Source organism: Phycodurus eques, chromosome 13 (assembly GCF_024500275.1).
Source record: "Phycodurus eques isolate BA_2022a chromosome 13, UOR_Pequ_1.1, whole genome shotgun sequence".
Lineage (NCBI taxonomy): Eukaryota > Metazoa > Chordata > Actinopteri > Syngnathiformes > Syngnathidae > Phycodurus > Phycodurus eques.
Window position 1 is genome coordinate 16,549,471 of NC_084537.1, and position 20,516 is coordinate 16,569,986.

The 20,516-nt window shown below is 40.7% G+C and overlaps 1 protein-coding gene across 1 annotated transcript; it reads right to left on the reverse strand.

Annotated features, from left to right (window-relative positions):
- Positions 1–730: 730 nt before the first annotated feature.
- LOC133411534 (uncharacterized protein KIAA0040) lies at positions 731–11,310 on the reverse strand. The gene is made up of 2 exons (XM_061694045.1): positions 11,141–11,310; positions 731–5,369 (listed from the first exon to the last, which is right to left on the reverse strand). The coding sequence occupies exon 2, from the start codon at positions 5,058–5,060 to the stop codon at positions 4,719–4,721; it is 342 nt and encodes a 113-aa protein (XP_061550029.1). The 5' UTR covers positions 5,061–5,369; positions 11,141–11,310; the 3' UTR covers positions 731–4,718.
- Positions 11,311–20,516: the final 9,206 nt, after the last annotated feature.

Here is a 20,516-nt window from a genome sequence, read left to right on the forward strand (position 1 = left end):
TGAAACTTATTTTCTGTCCCCAAAATTTGAATTTGTTATCATAACAGAAAGAAATGTTTTATTCCTCAAAAACAGACAATTTTTTAACTCCTATAGCATTTCGGGGTACATGTGAGGATTATGTGCAGGTCCTTGGGGGGAAATGTCTCCACTGTCAGGGCTCCCTGGAGCCAAAATATAAATGTATGTGTTCAAACAACACTTTGCGGAGTGAAATTGATCACATTCTGGTTGCATCACAGGAAGATTAGTTTTCGTTTACCCTCATTGACAAGTCAAAGTAAAACTACAAATGAAGAGAAATACAAAAGAAAAAAAAAAGCACAGTTGTGCATTCTGATATTTGAGTTGTTCTTATGAAGCTTATCTAGGTTACCAGAGAACACACACCAAAGAAATTGTCTAGCCCTCAGGCTTCGAACAAATTATGTGCAACCATTGACCAAATTATGTAACTGATGTGTAAAAGTGACTGAGTCATTTTAATACATTAGTCAGAATAAATTTGACATAGCGTGCTGCTAAATTGTCTTTTTCATCATAAATGCAGTCGGCAAGCTTAAGATACAAAATGAAAGATTTTCTTTCCTTTGTAGTGCACTCATTCGCAAAGAGAAGACCTCGTGTTTATTTTCCATACAAAAGTCACGGTCAATTTTCATGAAATCCATTAAATAAATAAAAAAGTCTGACAAAATGACACAAGGTGAAAACACACTTTATTTCCTTGCAATGTCATCCTGCACAACACGTTCCCCTTTTATTGCTGAATCTCCACCTCAAGATAAATTACACGTGCGCCGCAACCAGTCGGGCACATGATTAAAAAAGGGAAAAAAGAGGAGCACCTGAGTGTTAAAAGCATATCTTAAATATAAAAAGTCATTTCTAATTTGTAGCTAGGATGAATGAACTGAAATGTTTCGTTGTCATTTCGCAGAGGATGCAATAAATGCGCTTGAGTGGAGTATGCGGAGAAGTAAAACAGAGACAAATGCTGTTTTGTCGCAGTTAAATCAGCACATCTCTGAATTATGTATATATTTTTAGCACAATTCGATAACACGGTGGTAGACAGAATTTACAAAAATGTGCCTAAATAATGTATTCTCATCCTATAACTTACCTGGATAACTTAAGTTGAAGGGATAAATGGCAACACACGAAATAAAACATCCACAATGAAAACATGGCTTATTAGCACTTAGCGCTCATGGACAATATATTGGAACTCTAAACGTCCACCTGTAGTGGCGATTTTCAACTTCAATTTTTTTCATTTGTTGTCGATGATGTTGTTATGATCACTCATTATAACTGAAAAAGGGTGAAATATTATGGAAAACTGATTTTTGAACTGCATCTGTACAAATAGTTGGCTCTCTGGCGTAACAGTACCGACACGAGGACGGTACTGATCAAATTAAGACCCGCCACACACCGAGCGACACAGTTAAAGGCGACTGAAGTGGAGTATCGCGAAAAAATTCCAACTGCTGACTTTTCGCCGCGACTGAGCACCGCACATCTAACGATGCGCTGCAACAGAATAACAGCGACCTTTATCAGGTTTTGAGGCTCCACATACAATATACTGCAATGTATTATTTTTCCACTGAACCACAAAAACATGGCACGATTGTCGAAGAAGAAGCAGATTGCCATAAAGAGAGGGAATGGCCTAGAATAAAGGAGAGTGTGGATATTTTAGGAGGCTGTTGGCAATGATCAATCAGGGATGGGGGAAACAAATTCGGCTAAGTTGACCTAAAAAATAGGTGGTACACAAAATGTCTGCCTCGAACCTCTACTCGACAAAAAAAAAAAATAAGTTGCTCTTGGAACAATGTCTCACTTGGACATCTATTGCAGATGGATGCAGTGTCTGGCTAATGATAAACCTTGCCAAAAACGACAGAGGAGCGTCTTAAGTGTCAGTGAGCTGAATGATAGTTAGCGTTTTGTTGACCTAAAATACACACACTCAGTACCAACATATACAGTTTAAGGGTTGAAGTCCACCCCTCATAAATTAGAATAAAATGCATGTTAGTAGTAAAATAAAAAAGAATAATCATACCAGTGGGGGAACAATTATTATTTGATTATTGGATCAATAATCAACAGGAGAATCGATTCTTAAATGATTCGATAGTGACAGCCCTACCGTTTTAACTGACTGTACTGACGGTAGCAATGCATTTTTCGTGACAGAGACTCTCCACGCTTTACTTAATAGCCACGGATACATTTGAAATTAGGAATGATATGTATATACATATATATATATATACAGTATCACAACACAAATAACCTAAAACAAATGAAACCACTCCTACGTGGGCATATGTATGTCAGTGGCATAATGAAAAGAGCAGGGCCTGTCTTTCTTTGTCCCAGCAGCACTTGTGAGTCGGATGCCAGCGTCTGCTAATTGCATAATGATGTTCATACTGCAGAGATGCCTACGCCTAATTGCGCTGCGAGACGTCACAAATGCAAGCCCTCTGGCACAGCTCATTTTCAGACAAAATCATTGGGCTTTCTCCTCTATTTATGTTTTTAAACATATGTATGCTGTTTTCCCTTTGCGCTGCAGGGGCCTCTTTCATCTGAAGTAGTTACTTAAGACCTCCGTGACAAAATCATGGGAGTTGTTCTCCAACACTGAATGGAAGGCAATTATTTTACTTTGACTCACATTAACTTGTTTAAATCGACATAATGTGAGTTCCTAATACAGACGGCTACTGTAAGCATAAACATTTTGGAAAGTTGCTATTGATGGTAAAATAATTTCAGGGGTATACTGAATGTTATCAATAAAACATACTTTATTAAATACTATTTATTAATTCAATCATTCATTTATCCCTTTTGTAAAGGGGACATATTATGTAAAATTGGCTTTTTTATTTGCTCGTCGTATACAGATGTGTGTCTGGAGTGCCGACTCGCCCATCAGGTGTGAAAATTAGTAACCAAGTCAATCTGCCTATTTCTAAACTGTGAGCATATCCTTCTGAATGTCCATAACAGCTCTCCACCCAATGACTTGATCAGTGAGACTAGGTGAAGGGCCAAAGCCACTTTTAAAACAACAGCTGGGCTACACTGTCTGAAACATTACCATGCAAAGCTGCATTGTGTTTTGTTGGAGTCACAGATTCATGTTAGCTAAGAGCATGCGCTTCTGCTAAGCAGTGCATTCTTGATTGTTTAATTCCCGCTGTTCACATATTCATGAATGAAATACGTCTGACATCGACCACACATGTCCGCGTACTGTAGCTCCGAATCTGTCTGCCCGGCCGTGCCACAATCAAATTGACCAAAATCGCGGTCTAACTACTACGCCAGGATTTAGATGTGATCTGAGCCGGCATAGGTTTAGACCGACTCTCTGCCACCAAATGTTCACTCCGCCAGGCGCATGGCCGAGCGCACACCCTCGCTGCACCGGAACGCCCAGCTTGGCACAGACTGGTCTACCAAATTGGCAAGCAAACGCAGGATATGGTGGCAGATGCACCATCTACGAAAATAGAGCCCTGTATCTCCACAATTGAGTCCAACATTGTTCTCAGTTTTTGTGCGTTTTCAACAATTTTCTTCAAACATGTATAATGTATTTAGAAACAAATCTCTGATTTCACTTCACAGGGCCTTTAACTTCTGTGGCATGCCCGTGCACCACATACACACAGTGTAGTGGATGAACTGCTGCATCCACGAGTTAAAATGCTTTTACTGTCTTTATGGGCACTTGCTATTTTTCTACACACAGGCTCCGCCATTTTAACGGAACACTAACTCGCCAGTAGATGCTATTCGTACACTTGTTCATGAGGTTGGGTTAAATGGATTACTTTTAGTGAGACAGAATATCATTTGTTGATCTTGGGGTATTTTAATGATTAGATTTTTAAAATTGTAAAAACAAAACAAAAAAAAAAGCATAGTATAACTTCTTTAACGTTTGACGAATATTGCTACCAAAGCCCCACGGGACGTAACAGAGATGAAAATTGAAACACAGGCCGAGACCCAAACTAGCAACGACAGTTGCAAAAGCATGCTTTGAATTCATACGCCAAAAATCAAGCGCAAGAGGTATGTTTTTTTTTGTTTTTTTACTTCAAAAGTGAGCCTAGATTGACAACTAGGCAGTCGGCCTGCCTTGAAAACTGGCGCGCCCTCCTGAATACAGATGCGACACATTTCACATGGGAGCTTGAAGAAATCACGCGCGCACGCATACAGTATATACACACACATTTGCAGCTACAGTATAGAACGTACAGTGAAGCCCCGGGGGCCGAGCCCTGCCGCGAATAGCAAAAATATGTGAATAATTTTCACTCACATATCAAGGTTTATAATTGCCTATAGATAGATGCCAAACGATGGCGGCATGAAGCTCCTAAACTCACTTCAACGTTGTTCCTTGGCACTGAGATGCCACATGATGAAGCCAAAGCAAGACTTTTAGTGGGCTGAGCAGAAAAACAGCAAGTTTTTTAGCGAATAACAGGGTAGTTTCTACAAGAAATCGCCGTTGAGGCGTCTGTCGGGCTTATGAATGTCTGTACCGCAAAGATTGTAACATGGCCTTCCCATACTAAATGGCTTAAATGAAATCCCACCAGATTTAACACAGTCTTTTCAGTCTTCTTTTGCTGTCCTGTGAAAGCCTTCGAAACAATGAGAAGGACTTCCTACTCCATCGGCAGGGCGACCAGATCGGGCATCATCTGCCCCGTCTTGACCGAAATCCATAAGTCGTCGTCGTTGGCCGAGTTTTTCTTCTTCCTCTTCTTCGGTTCCGACTTGGCGGCTGCCGTGGCGCCCCCTCCTCTGCGGCGGCCGCAGCAGCCGTCGGCATGGCGACAGCAGCAGCAGTGGCAGCACACCGCCAGCGTGGTGAGGAGGACCACCAGAGGCAGAGTGAGGAGGACCACCAGGCACACGGTGTTGTAGACACCCTGGTTGTGTTTTTCCGTAACAAAACTCCAAAGAAGGTTGAAGAAGTTGCCGATCCTGTCTGTTGTGCCACCCATGACTTTAGGATGCAAAATACTTTTCTTTACTTAATACTTAATAAATGGCTTTTAGGAGGGCAAATGCACATAGTGAATTCAGTTCTACATCAGATGTCCAGTTCAGCAGATTTAAGGCCTCTTTGGAGTTTTATTTCCAAGAATGCTTCCTCCCTTAAAGCGGAGGGATCGAACAGTTCAACTCAAGCCCGCAGCCACCCGAAATGAGCTTTAGGGTATAACTGCATTACTGTACTCTTGCAGAAGTGGCAGCGAAGTGCTTCTCGCCTTCACTTTTTGCCGCTCTCGTCACCTCGATTTACTTGCAACCTGAAAGCAAAACAACAACAAAAAACACAAACATTAGCATTGATAGAAAACTCTCTGCTATCTGGACAGTGTTTTGGACTTTTTACAATATACAATAAGCCCCTTCTATTTGCTAGTTGCTGAGCCCTGCCAGTAACAGCAAAAATCCAAGAGCAATTGACGCCTCCCTTGTAATTGTATATAGATGCCACAGAATTATACCAAAGGATTCGTTTAGCCTAAATGAAGCTCACTTTCATTGTTGCCTTGGTACCAAGCTGTAACTAAAAAACAAAAGAAAGGTTCCCCTAAAAAAAAACATGAAGAGGCAAATTTGCCCAGGTTCACTGTAAAGTCATCCTTTGCAGTATCTCACTGTCTTTTGGATTTTTAAATGTTACACATCTAAGTCTATAACGGAATATTCACAACATTGCGTGATTTTGCGGCAACCATATTCTCACATGGAGGAAATAATGTGGCGGCACGGTGGACGACTGGTTAGAGCGTCAGCCTCACAGTTCTGAGGACCAGGGTTCAATCCCCAGTCCCGCCTGTGTGGAGTTTGCATGTTCTCCCCGTGCCTGCGTGGGTTGTCTCCGGGCACTCCGGTTTCCTCCCACATCCCAAAAACATGCATTCATTGGAGACTCTAAATTGCTCGTAGGCATGACTGTGAGTGCGAACGGTTGTTTGTTCGTATGTGCCCTGCGATTGGCTGGCAACCAGTTCAGGGTGTACCCCGCCTCCTGCCCGATGACAGCTGGGATAGGCTCCAGCACGCCCGCGACCCGAGTGAGGAGAAGCGGCTCAGAAAATGGAAATAATGCATAAAACACAGAGACTGTCCAAAGTTTGGGATCATTTCACACTCATTTCACCCAATGTCAACATCTATGAATCAATAATAAAATAACTATATGTTGGCTACTTTTCAGATTTTCTGGAACGTAACCCTTGCGATAAACAAGGCGACCGTACTCACTGTAATGCCCTCACATGTGGGAAAGGTAAGCCACAATTGTTGATGCCCTTTTCAGCTGTTTATTGAGCAACGGGAAAACAGTAGAACACAGTGAGCACACTCATGCAGAAATTGTCATCAGCCCGAGCTCTCACCCAGACTTACATTAAGTTTACATGTATTTTAACGCGATTAAAGTGTGTCAAACTATGTACAAAAAACGATATTTCTGTGTGGTCTATATTGCTGATTTTCACCTATTTCGGGTGAGCCTGAAATCCCCCATGATAAACAGGCATTCACAGTACAGTGCTTTTCGGCATCAGTTAGATTTCCAGCGTTCCTCTCATTAATACTGCAGAGGAGTTGTCGAGGATTCAGAGGAGATCTCTGGGAGAGCCCCTCAGAGGACGACCAGAGGTCAGGAAGAGAGACAGATTTACATAGAGGGGGATAGGATCCGAGCGAGAGATTTAGTTAAGCAGTCTCGGTGGGGGTCCCGCTGAGAGGCAGCGTCAGACAAGAGAGTCGGGTTGGAAGAGGACGCCAGAGACGGGCCGTGCTGCATGCGAACACGCACCTGGCTGGTATAGTTGTTTGGGGGGAAAAACAACTAAAATTATCGAAAAGAAGAAAAGAAAGAAATTAAACCAGCAAGTAAATCTTTTGCTATCTGCCTCTTTCTGGAAAAGCGTCTGTAAGGGAGCTTTGCCTCACTGTTACATAACAGTGGGAGCTAATTTACATAATAACCACAGCCACACTGACTTTGCCATGATCGGCTAAGTCGGGCGAAGATCCAGAGCTCCTTTCAACTTTCTCACAAAAGCGCCACAGAGAAAGGAGGAAAAGCTTCTCATCTCACATTAGTTGGCAGAGAGCGACGGGGAAGGCACCTGCGCGAGGAGAGCAAATACATTTGGCGGAACCGCTGCTGCGCGTCTCATACGTGAAATTGCTTTGCCCGCAGACCAGCTAACCTTAACCACCCCCCATCACTTCACACCCTCCCCTCGACATTTTCTCAACAGGAAATGAAGCTCTTACAGCTAAGTAGCATGCATCGCCTGCAAGGAGGGCGACCACAGTGAACACTGTTATGAGACAAAACATTAGCACACATTTAGTTTTGGCTGCTAATTATTGTGTATAAAGGTTTTGTTTTTGTTTCAATTCATTTCAGTATTTTGGAGATAATTTACGATAACACTGGAAGATCTTTTTTATTTTTTAGCTGATTTAGAAGAGCTTTGATGAGCTGAATCCAAATATCACATTGGATTTGCTCAGGTCAACTTTTTGAACGATGGCCACTTTTTTTTTTTTTAACATGTACAGGTATTTTCGCTTTACAGTTTCAAATAAACCGAAGTTCATCCCCTGAAGTTTGAACAACGATAACGAAACATTCAATTTACAGGTACTTTTCTCAATTCCTTCTATGCAATTTCCTTTAAGCGACGTTTGTAACATTTGATTAATAAACTATGAACCGCTTGGCATAAAAACTTGACCTGAACAAGAGAAACGGATGTCATATTCAGATTCAGCGATGTAAAATTGTCCTAAATCAGTTGGGGGGGGGAAACACAGCCAACTTACACACACACACACACACACACACAAAGAAATTGTAACTCAGTGTAATTAAAGGAGGTGGACCGGAACAATTACATTGTATTGTTCAAAAGCACTAAATGGCAACATGCAGTATTTCCAGATAAGAAGCTGGACATCGCACAAGTATGTTGCAACAATTTTGTATTTCAGTCACTAAAATGCTGGAATTCAGTAAGTGAAGGTGTCCAAACTTGATCCCCTTTGTGACCCACGTTAGCATTTCTATGTGTGTACGTCTTCGCAATGTTACGGAGTACCTAGTATCCCCCCCTAAAATGTACAACACATTTTTGACAGGCCGTTACTCGCAGTTTAGTTTCAGGTAGAACATTTGTCATACTGCGCTGCTGGAAGTAAGAAACCGCCACGAGTTCATTCTGGACCTCAGACATCCAGCGGCCACAAAAGGGAAGACCGATTGGTGGCAATGCACCTCCGATCCCCGAAGAAATTCATATGACAATCGGGTCGCGAGATAGAAATCCATAAATTGAGGCTTTATGGCGAGCCAATGGAAAAGATAGCTGTTATGTATGAAATATAATAGCCCAAAAAGACATACTATCATAGAAACGTTGACGTTTCCTTCTTTATATTTAAATAGTTGCATCTCAGGAATACTCGACCACCCATCAGGTGTGAAATTCAATGCTCACGTTCTTAAAACACAGAAACAAACATAATAAACATTTAAAGGGAAATTACACTTCATAGCTAAGAAAGATGAGCAGGGGCAAAGTAGATTACGGCTACTTCAATATAGTGGACACAGAACAGGAAAAATACAAATTAAAAACAACACATCGTGTTTATCAACAAGAGAAAATATCCCCAATGGCTATTATGACATTCCAAGACACTCCAATAGTCCGCTAGACTTTTTTCTTTTTTTTTTTTTTTTTTTAGACTCATTGTGCTCTCATGGAGGATTTTTTAGCCCGGGAAAAGCCAATCGACGGGGCCCACAAAGGCAGGAAGGGGCTGAGAAAAATTGTTATGATTGCATTGAGGGCTGCTTCTTTTTAAACAGCACGCGCGACCTAAAAGAACAGAAGTGGCGGCAGACGGCATGGCGGCAATCATTCATGACTTTGCCCCCAGCACAGTGCACACTCCAGCACTGATACTGCTTTTTCTTTTTTTGTTGTTTATTCGGGGATTTTGGCAGAAAACAACAGCTCAAGTGTGTCTCCAGATATTTATATAGGCATAAAAAAAAAAAAAACAGACAACTTCGAAAAAATCTGAGCAGAAACCTCTCTCCTACTGTCTGATGTGGGTTTTAAGCAGCGACATCACACATGAACTACCATCCATCCATTTTCTCCAGGCAGGGTACACCCTGGACTGGTCAGCAGTCAAATCGCAGCACACATATAGACAATTAACAAGCATCCACACTCAAATACACATGTAGCAGTGAATGATTTAGAGGCTTCAATATACCTAACATGGTGTGGGTGGAAGCCAGTGTGCCTGTAAAAAGAGAACATGCAAAGTACGCACGGGAAGGGCAGAGGCGAGATTCGAACCCAGAACCTCAGAAGCAGGAATTCCAACCACCCGTCCCACCGTCATGTCCGCACAGGACCAGTTAACACAAAAGACGAGTTATCTGTTCAAATCAAAGGCAGCAATTGAACGTCAGGAGTTTTCCCGGTCAAGTCACGTTTGTCTGGCCGCTTGTTGCTAGGCAAAATTCAGAGAAAAATGAAACAAATTACCACCGTGCCTCGAGACAAACAGCTGACAGGAATTATTCCCCCAAAAAAAAAAAAAAAAAAAAAAACCCAGCACTATACGCGTTTATGAAACATGTTAGTTTGGCAGTTAAATCGTATGTTAAATAGAAAGTGTACAGTACTGGTCACAAGCTTGGACTCGTGAAATGAAATAAATGAGAAGGGTGTCTTCAAATGTTCTGCTGCATATTGGAAAGAAAGAAATATAGCGTGGCGGACCAGTGGTTTGCGCAAGCCCCTCAAAAATCTCAGGGTCAGGGTTCGAATGCGGGCAGTCAAGCTCCCTCCCGCCTTCCCAAAAACATTTGAGGTCCATTGAAGTCTTTAAATTGTGGGGCTCCCGCTCACCAGTCACCCTATTGAGGAACAAATGCTAGATGCTAATATGGATAGAATGATGGGTCTTTTAAATAACACCTTAGCCTTCTTCACTGTTTTACACTAACTTGGATACAAATAGAAACGTGTGTGGAATGTCTGCTCAGCCATCAAGTGTGAACTTAAATAACCTCATAAATCCTTTCATTATCTGTCAATTTCTGAAAATGGAGCCGTTCTGCACTCATTTACATCATTACACTGGTCAACGACAAATTTATTGTCGAATTTTTTTTTTGCTGATTCGGGACAGTTTTGATGTGCTGAATCCAAATACCACGTCGGTTTTTGCTCAATCGGGTCTGATTTGTGACCTACGGCCGCATGTTTTTCTTTCCATGTACAGCTATTTTCGCCGTAGACGTTTAAATAAACGGAGGTTCATGCCCCGAATTTGGAACAATGGTGACAGAACATTACATTTACACTTAGTTGCATTTATCAATGGCTACGATTCAATTTACAGTAAGCGACATGTGTAACATTTGATTAATAAACTGTGAACAACGTGGTATAAAAATCTGCTCAGTTGAAAAAACATACACACCCTACAAATATTTTTGATGGAACCCAGTGGTATGTATGTTTACAAGTACTGCATGTATGAATGGAGAAGAAAGGATTGTAATATTGTTGTTTTATGTTTGTTTTGTTTGTGACAGCGGGCCTTGAGAAAGAAATTTCAGTCCTCTGTGTGTTCCGCAAATACTGAGGAATTACAATACAGCGTACGGTACCATAACCCGCACCCCTGCACAGAGTTGCTTAGCACATGACTCGGAGGCAAGGCCGGGACAAGATCCCGAACCCCTTTCAAGCGCTCAAATCAACATCATGCAGCAAGCAGGTTGCAGGAGAGCAGGCAGTCTACACCCTGGACTGGTCGCCAGCCGATCGCAGGGCAAATACAGTCAAACAAACCAATCCCATTCGCACCTACGGACAATCGCGATTCACATATTAACATTCTGAATGATCACGCAAGTGTAAAAAGAAGTTCACCAATGCTCCAAATCCAAGCTACACAGTTCAGTCAAACTTTGTTCTCACAGAACATCTGCAGAAACTCAGTGAAAGTGACGTATTACCTGAAATCCCGGTCACACAGCGTGTCAGCTTAAGCTTCGTCCTGTCAGCTAATCAAACATGTTATGTCTCGTTTTGCCATCCGCTTGTGTGCTTCTTTTTGTCACCCTCACACACACAAACACCGACACATCTTGAGCAGGCTTCACTTTCTGTTCCTGTTTGCTCTTCGAGCCTCGTCGACCCCCCCCACACCCACCCTCAAACAATCTCCTCCTCCTCCTCCTCCTCCTCTTCCTCGCGCTAAGTGTGCATGTGTTTGTGTGTGTGTGTGTGTGTGTGTGTGTGTTATAGTCGCGACGTCACTTGCACCCTGCCCACTTTGTGCAAGAATGGGCCCTCTGTCTGTGCTTGCTTGTGTGTTTCCTGAATGGATCCTTGCGGTGGCTTTTACTGTACTCGCATACGAGCGCCAGGTGACGTCGCACTGCGTCACCGAGAAGCCGAAAAAGAGTGGAAACGTAGTGGACACACATTTACACACACACAAAAACTCATTCGAGTTGCTTCCTTCAGCACAATGAGGCTTTTGCTTTTGTGTTAACAAACACATCTCCACCCTGCATCTAAAAGGGGAACAAACGGGGGAAATGAAAGCTGTCAAAGTATGTGAGCACTTTACCAGGTGAAAGACGCACAGTGTGTGGTTCTGTACGCACACACACACAACATTTACAGTGGCCTGCCTGTGGCATTGTGGTTAATTCTCTTTCTGGCTCAGTCGAGCAAAATGGGCTTTTTCATTCAAAGTTTTGAAAAGAAGAAAGCGAGAGAGAGAGAGAGAGAGAGAGAGAGAGAGAAAGAGAGAGAAAGAACACGTGATGGCAACTAGAGCAGAGTTCTGCTAAAAAAAAGAGGGAGAAAAAATAAGCACCTCTACTGCGTCAAACAACTAATGACATCTTATAGCAAGCCTTATTATAAGCTACAACATCAGTGCACAAGGACATCAATCAGTCCTTTCCAACTGATACCATTGTGGCCGGTCAACACCTGACAAAATCAATTTAAAAAAAAAAAAAAGCACTGGAAGTCAAGAAGCACTGACTTACAACTACAACCTACATTTTTATTGTTATTGTTCCATGAAAGTGTAATTATTGCCAACTTTCTATTCAGCTCATTTGAAAGCATTTCTCTTCGCTGCACCTCTTCAACTCCATTTATGTGGTCGTTAGATTTCTTTGCTCCAATAAGATTTCAGGATCTATGTGTTGCCATGTCAATCTAATCTGCCCAGGGCCTTCAAAATCAGTAGTGCTGGCCCTTGTGACCGAAACGATATGAGTAATGATCTGTTCATTTAACTAAGCAGATTTCAAATTCAAAATGGCCCTTGATGATGTTAGCATTTTTTTTTTTTTTTTTTTGCCTCTGAGCAAAACTTGTGAGAGTATAGCCAAGTTCAACTAAATCAGGAGTTCAAACGCAGCTGTCTCCATTTTTTTTAATTAATTTATTTTTTTTGTGAATTGAGTAATTTGTGGTTCCAGTTTAAAGCTAATAAATTCTATTTTTGGGATTCGAATTTAAAAGTTTTTAAAGTAATTAAAAGGCTAATTTTGAAAATAAATAAATATATATATATATATATATATATATATATATACTTTTATTGAAAAGGTCTTTAACAGAGGTCTTTGATGTCATTTTATCACAAAACCAGACAACTTTTAAGAAAATATTGTAGTTCAAAAGTAGACAAGTCAAAAATTGTCTGTGTGCAATTAAACCTTCGTTTTCGACAAAGTTTGACAAAGTAGTTGTTTGGTTTTGCAAGGATAGGAAATGGACCAACGAACAATGTCGTGATAGGCAGTCTGCAAATGGGCGTGGCTCTATTTTTGTCGACAACTGCAACAGACAAATTTATCGTAAATAAGTAAACTAAACTCTGTTATATAAATATATGAAGTTAATTTCCTGTCCCAGGGTCCTTTGCTTGGGAAACTGAACTTTATAACGATCATCTGCCGATAAGTACGAACTAATGTTGCTATTGCTAATTAGCTAGTAGCCCCGTTTCTCATAGCATTTTCACACGCAGCTCATTTGCCATTAGAGTGGATACATGCATATACAAGTAAGTACAATAGTCAATTTCCTGTACGCAGGACTCAATAAATGTATTCGGTGAGCAAGTTCATTCAGACGTGCAAACCACGAAACCCCCGCGATACCGCGTCAAAACGCAAGAATCCCAATTATGATTGCCTCATGTTTCAGCGTGTATCAGCCTGGCAGGCAGGTGGGAACACGCACGCTGTATACTGTATGTATTTATTTAAAAAAAATAAAATTAAAAAAAAAGCCCTGCAGCTGAATACGCAATCACAAAATGCAAAATGAATATACAGTGTGGTGATTGTCATATAAACTATTGTAAATAAGGATTTCCATCGCGCCGCCGTATCATTCATCAGCGTTTGCTCGAGGTGACTGTACAGTGACGAGCGCAGACGCCGGCTGGGCTATTGCTCCGCTCCGTGCATTCTGCACGTGTCAGCGTGTGGGTGTGTGGGTGTGTGTGCGCGCGCGTTTGTGTGCGTGCGTGCGCCTGTGTTATTTGGCCAAGATAGCAACAACACACCTGCAGACACGTTGAGGCTCGTCTCATTAATTTTCATGAAGCCACGTTGCCTCCAAGCTACGAACAAGCGCTCGCTGTGTCAGTCAGGGGGTATACGTGTGTTTTTATCAGTGGTGGGCGTCCATTTGCTGCCTGCGCCTTCAGTGGGGACATACCAATTTAATCCACCTCTTACTACCACCGCTATCAGCTTGCAATTATAGAAACCATCAATCCTGGACAAAAACGCAATATAACAGCACGCAACTGGGCCACGTTCATCATCTGGCGCAGCTCACAATCCATATTTATCTAACAACATGAGAAAAACATGAACAGTTGAAATAAAACGCACCATATTTACCAGAGTTGCCGATTATTAAATGTAGTAACGTGCGCAGATCGCTACAGACGTGTTTTGCGAGTCGAACTTGGCTGTACTGTAACGGGTTTTGCTCTGACCAAGCAATCCAAGGACGGAAAATTGCTGACGTCATCGCACGCCAGCTCGCTGGCCCTGTGAGGAGGAGTTTGAAATCTGCTCCGTGAAAGAAACAGTCCCATTACTAATCTAGTTTAAATGACGTGGGCTCTGGGCAGATTACATTGAGATGGCAACCAGAATTATGATTGGACAAAACAAAACAAATCGCACATAACAAAAACCAGTGCTTTATCTACATCCGTAAAGTTTTTAACTGAATTATGTGTTTCCAAGCCACAAATATTTTGGCAAGGTGGAGGACAGAACGTGGGAGGAATGTCAGATTTATAGTAGGCTCTGCGATACGTCACAATCGTATCAAAGCTTTATTGATGACCCAACCTTATAAGTGGGCACACACTTTTTTTTTTTTTTTTCTTCAAATGTACGACATTATAATTTATTGCAAATCCTTCGGCTGACCCAAGTTTGAGAACAACTGCTTCAATGCACTCATCGAGGATGCCGACTACGCACGAGATGGCACCCAATGCACACACGTTGCACTTTGAAATCCGTTAACAGGCTGTCAAGTAATAATGAAGAGACACTCAAGTCATTAAGAGCGCATCCGGACACGCTCGGACCATTAAAGGGGCCGACGTGGACGAGCGGAGCGCCGATGTGAAGGTGTCGCATCTCATCTGTTGTCTACGGACGCCTCACGGTGCGTGACGACCGCAGTCTACGGAAACTGGACTTTTTCTGGCTTCAAGGAGGCTTGTCCTAAAGTAATGACTGACACTTGTGCGGAGAGAATGCAAAACCCCAAAAATGCCCCGCTAATTAGAATATGATACAAAAGTTCTCCAACTGCATGAGAAACATCAATATAGTATGTGCACAAAAGTACAGGGACATGTTGTCATGGCTATGGCATGCACAATAAAAAAATAAAATATATGATATAACTATTGTGTTCTATTTATATTGCATTGGTCTGCATCATTATGGCCTTTGAAAAGAAACTCCCGATGAACCTGTTTCATTGCAAACCACCGGTCCTGTCAACACATGCACATTTTGTACCGTGTGAAAACAATGCAAAACGTTATATCCGCAGCGGAATCTGAAATTGTTGCCTTAAATAGTCTGCCGATAAAGGCCCCGTTGCCCTTTCCTCCTCCTGCCGAGAGGCACAACTCTGATTTTTAAGACGGTGCTGAGAACATGACGGAGAACGTGACGTGAAGTCCGTATAAGGAATGGCCTCTCAGGAAAGGTCGCCGGTCGTTAGCGAGCTGGCATTTGAGCATCAGAAGCTTTGTTGTCTTTTTGGGGGGGGGGGTCGTTTTTGTGACATTTTCATGAAATATGCTGTTTTCTCATTCATTCACTAACTGAAGGTCAAGTTTGAAATCACTAAGTTGCTCTTGAGCGGTTGTGCCACTCACGATCCGTCATTATTTGAAGCATAAATGCACATAATTATATATATAATCTTATTAAAGGGGACAAAAAAGAAAATGGACTTTTTTGTAATTGCTTGTACACAAATAGTTGCGTGTCTAGCATGCCTGCCCACCCATCAAGTGTGCAATCTTTTCTCATCCTCTTATTTGTGAATGTATGCCTGTGAGCGAGGCCTTTTCATTTTCCATATATTTAATTCATAGAATTCCGCCCAAGACTTGATCAGCTAGGCTTGGCGAAGAGCCAAAGCCACTTTCAAGATGACCGGACTAGCCAAAAGAAAGCATTGAGTTTTGATTAGCATTGTCTTCCGATAACTGCTCGGTGAAGTTGTGGACGCGGTGAGGGTGGGGCTGATATCTGTATCCATGATGCGCCCGATGCATGCAGAGCCGCCAGCGGCTTGGTGAGGAAATGCTGACTCCATCGGGGGGGAAATACTGAACAGTACATGCTGTCTTTGTGGGGGCTCAAACCCCCGCCCGGACCCGACCGGGACATTGTTGGATTGCATCATTTAGGAGACAGGTGGGCAATATTCTGATTTGTGATTTTTGGGAAAATGGACAGAGGACCCACATCATTTGCAGACAAGGTATGAAAAAAAAAGTTGGTGAAATAGAAAATATAAATAGATAGATAAATAAAAATGCATTCTTATTTTAAATGTGCATTATTTAGAATGACTTGATCATTAATTAACCATAATTAAATCAAAAACAGAAATTAAATACAGATAAAGATAAATATATATTTTCTTTACTAATATTCAAATGTTCTATTTGTAGTTACTCAATTGCAACATTTTATGTTATTAATATAAAAATTAATCCATTTTAATATTTATGTTTCAACATTTAACATGATAAATTAACTAACATTAACATTTTGTTTAAAAATCTTGATTGTATATATAAGATAATTTTTTTTATTTAATTACTTACAATGAATCAATAAACCTATTATTTAATGATAAATAAAATAAATCAATAAAGGATCATTTAATTTATAATAACCCATTTTAAGAAAAAAACGGCCAAGTTAATAAAATAAATATTACAGGACTCTCGATAGTGGAAATGCTCAGTAGGCCTGATTAAAGAATAAAAAATAGAATAAGAATAAACGATTTAAAGAAATATATAGGAGGATGAATGTAATAGAGGCACTGAGTGTGTCATTTTTTAAGTAAAATGCAGAAATTAATCGAGAAAAGCCAGCAATATTACAGAAACTGGTGATTTTGATATGTTAAAGAATATTTAAAAAAGAGCCAGCGATGTGGTAAACAGGAAACGCAAGAGTAGTTGTGGCATTATTGGGAAGAAACACAATTTGGTTGGCGTTTCCTGTACGTGGAAACATTTAAAGGAGGAAAAAAAAAAACCATGAGCTTGCACGACACTTTCGCTTTGTGTCAGTTATCCAAGTCAAAACAATTATAGAAGAAGGTAACCGTTATTGCATGAAGTCTTCCTCGCGAACGTTCCTCACAGGCTGAAGATCTTTCGACTTGGATTGTTGGGGGAATTTCTGTTGTGGCTTTAGTAGCGTGGAGCTCGTCACTCCGTTGTCGGCTGACACATAATTCAAGTGGTCCCGCAAAGGGGAAGTCCCCGAGGAGATTCATCGAGAACAACGCCACAAAGCTTCCAGTTGCACAAAACAATCTTCGATTTAGCAGAAAGGTCAATTAGATGAAGCTTTGCCATTGGCCTTCAATGACAGTGTGTGTATTTAATCATTGTTTTATGTTTACCATTATTTTCATCAAGCCCTATTTCTTCCTTTTATGGGTTCCATTTCAAGGGGACCTACTTCTTGTTTGTATACAAATAGATGATGGGTCTCTGGAGTGTCTGCCCCCTCATCATCAGCATTGGGACTGAATTGCCCACAGAATATTTCATTATGTGTCACTATAAGCACCAAACGAATGGACTCTCTTTTTCACCGGAAAAAAAAAGAAAGTTTGTTTCGAGCTTCTAGCACTTTCTAGCAAGCAACGCTGACTCACCGCGTGGCTGGAGTTGAACATCCGTGGCTTTTTTTTTACATGCTGTCCATCATTCGTTCCATGAACGGTGTCATCTTTTTTCACATTTGCCACATAAACTTTCTACTACCTGCCATGATGCATAATCCGTACCTTACATATACGGTACAGTGCATAGTTTGTTCGACTACGGGGTACTAAAACTTGTCCGACTTCCCACACGTTGGAATTTCTCTCCCTCATAATCGACTTCACAAGCCAAGATTCACATCCCCGTCTTTATCTTCCACTCAAAAGCTGTGCTGATCTCAAATCCAAAGCGATGCGACGCTCCATCGACAGTGATGCGTTAGTCATTACAGAGGTTTACAAAGCGGAATTTCACAGACAAGCTGGGGGAAGAACCTCTTCCACGCCATCCCGTTGAAAAACGTACTTGAAATATTTCAAATTGAGCCCTCTCGATGAAAGATGTGTGCAAAAGAAACTATTTTTACAACACGCTCATTGAACAAAAGTATAATACTGTATCCTTGTGTCATGTACTGAGGTTATTCTGCTTTTGTACCCTTGCCACTTAGCAAGGTAGAATGTGAGGTACAAATAATCACACTTGGAGTCCAGTAATGAATCCTACGGGGTGCATTAGTGTATATTGCAAAGTACCTTCAGGGACCAAAATAGACTCCCATTGTAGGCCTGTTTGCACCATGGTGTTGTTGTTTCCAGTCATTGTTTGGAAGCAGCATGCATGTGATGAAGATTGCTTCTCTAGGCCTCAGCTGCACTCTCACCAGTAACAAAGACATCCAAAGCACATTGAAGAAGAAAAGCATCCCCGCAGCAGCATCACACGGATGCTGCGTTCAGGGTCGCGTGCGCATTGTTGGTTTTCCGTCAAGTTGAGGCCTTTGGTTTGGTTTGAGCTATCGAGTTTGGTCTCATCTGATCAAAGCATTTTTGCTGTGTCACCCCGAGGCTTTTGGCCAACCGCGAACAGGAATTGACCAGATTGGCGGAGTCCGTGACCACTCGTTGATTCTACCACCTGAGCTGTGGCTCTCTGCTGTTCCTCTGTCGTTACCATGGACATCTTGGACACTTCTCTGATCAAGCAACGACAGTGGTGCCTTGAGATACAAGCTTAATTCTTTCCCTGACCACAACAGGAACTCACAACACTCGCGGATTCTCTTTTTCCCCATTGAAATGGATGGAAATGCCATTAATGTGTTTTTTAAGAAGAAAACTACCACTCTTCGATCGTGTACATATATAAAAAGATATTGTCGTAACATAATTAAATAGAAGGTAAAGACAAGCAGTTTTTGCCACATTGTCTTGCTTCAATTCAATGGACATTGTGCTGCTCCTTCCAACTGGCTGCTGTATAATACAGACATATCATGATATATACTGTATACTAAGAAGAGGTACCGTGTAAGGCACAGTGATATTAGTCGTTCTTTGCAGAGGATGAAGAAAGAAAATATGCCTGGGAGTATTTTCATATTAACTGACATGTCTGTCTATCTGTGCATGTGTTGCTCCACCCTTTATCTGTGGCGTTTTACATTGGTTGTTCGCATTAAGCTACATTGACTTACCTTAGGCAAAAAAGACATAGAAATTGGGATAAGAGCTACAGAGAACGGACGGATGGATGGATATTTCACAAGTGCAAAGGCATATATTTTTCTAAGTGCCTGTATCATTTTCTTTTCACAACATAATTATTCTCTACTTCATGTTGATCTATCACATGAAATCACAATCAAATAAATTTACATTTCTAGTTGTAAAATCACAAAATGTGGAAATGACAACGCTTCCCATCCCGCAGCATTGCACTTTCATCTTGACTTTTCTTCCATTTTCTATTTACAAACGGCCTCCCCACAGATTTGTAGTCATCCAGGTGAGTGTCGCCCGAAGACACACTTTTGGTGAGTCGTTTACCTTGATGCAGCACACAACTTCAAATGCCCTGCTGGCAAACACCGTTCGCATCTCCGTTTCCTGTTGTGCTCCGAAAGCATCTTCTCACACGAACACATGCGCAAAGCCTTCTGTGATATAGAAAAACCACACAGCTACAAAACCACACCTAGAACAAAAACAAAACAGAAATGTTACCAGAATGACCACAAAATATGGAATGATAATTCATAAACAATGCAATGTAAAAGTGTACTTTCTATTGCAAACTAATATATAAATATAACAATTACAAAAAAACAACTATAATAATAATATAATAATATTTGTAGCAAAATACCAAAAAAACAGGTACAAAAGTAAAATCATTTCGATAAATAAAATAGGGATAAATCTAAATTTTAAAAAAAACACATACAGTATATTAAAGCTTGGAAAGTGTGTTCTTTGTAGCAAAAAAAAAAAAAAAAAACTAATATAAAAAGATATTTCATTAAAAAAAGGTCTCCAAGATAAAAACAAAATGTTCTTTAAAGTCTCATTTAGTTACCAAATGTAAATGTATGCTACAAATGTATTGTATGTAATATTACAATGTAGTAGCAAACATATATACAAATAAAATGTAAATACAGATAACTGTTATTAAAAAGGCAAAACCAAATATAATAAATTAATTCATTAAAACGCATCTGAAATGAAAAGTAAAAAAAATTAAAGAAAAGGCTGGTTTAATTAACAAATGTCATAAATTTATTTAAAAAATGAAGAGACACTCAAAAATGTAGCATAACTAAGTAACATATAAAAATACAAATACAATTAAAATACAAGTACAATAAATGTATAATAAAAAATAAATGGATTTAATAGTAACACAAACAAAATCATGGAATAAAAACCAAAAAATAGTAACATATACTCTCTTTAGCAAAAAAAAAGGGAAAAACTCATCATTAGTTTAAAAAAAGCTCTTAT

Excerpts from the sequence above, each read along its gene's own strand:
- LOC133411534 (XM_061694045.1), bottom strand. The coding sequence starts at position 5,060 with ATGGGTGGCACAACAGACAGGATCGGCAACTTCTTCAACCTTCTTTGG.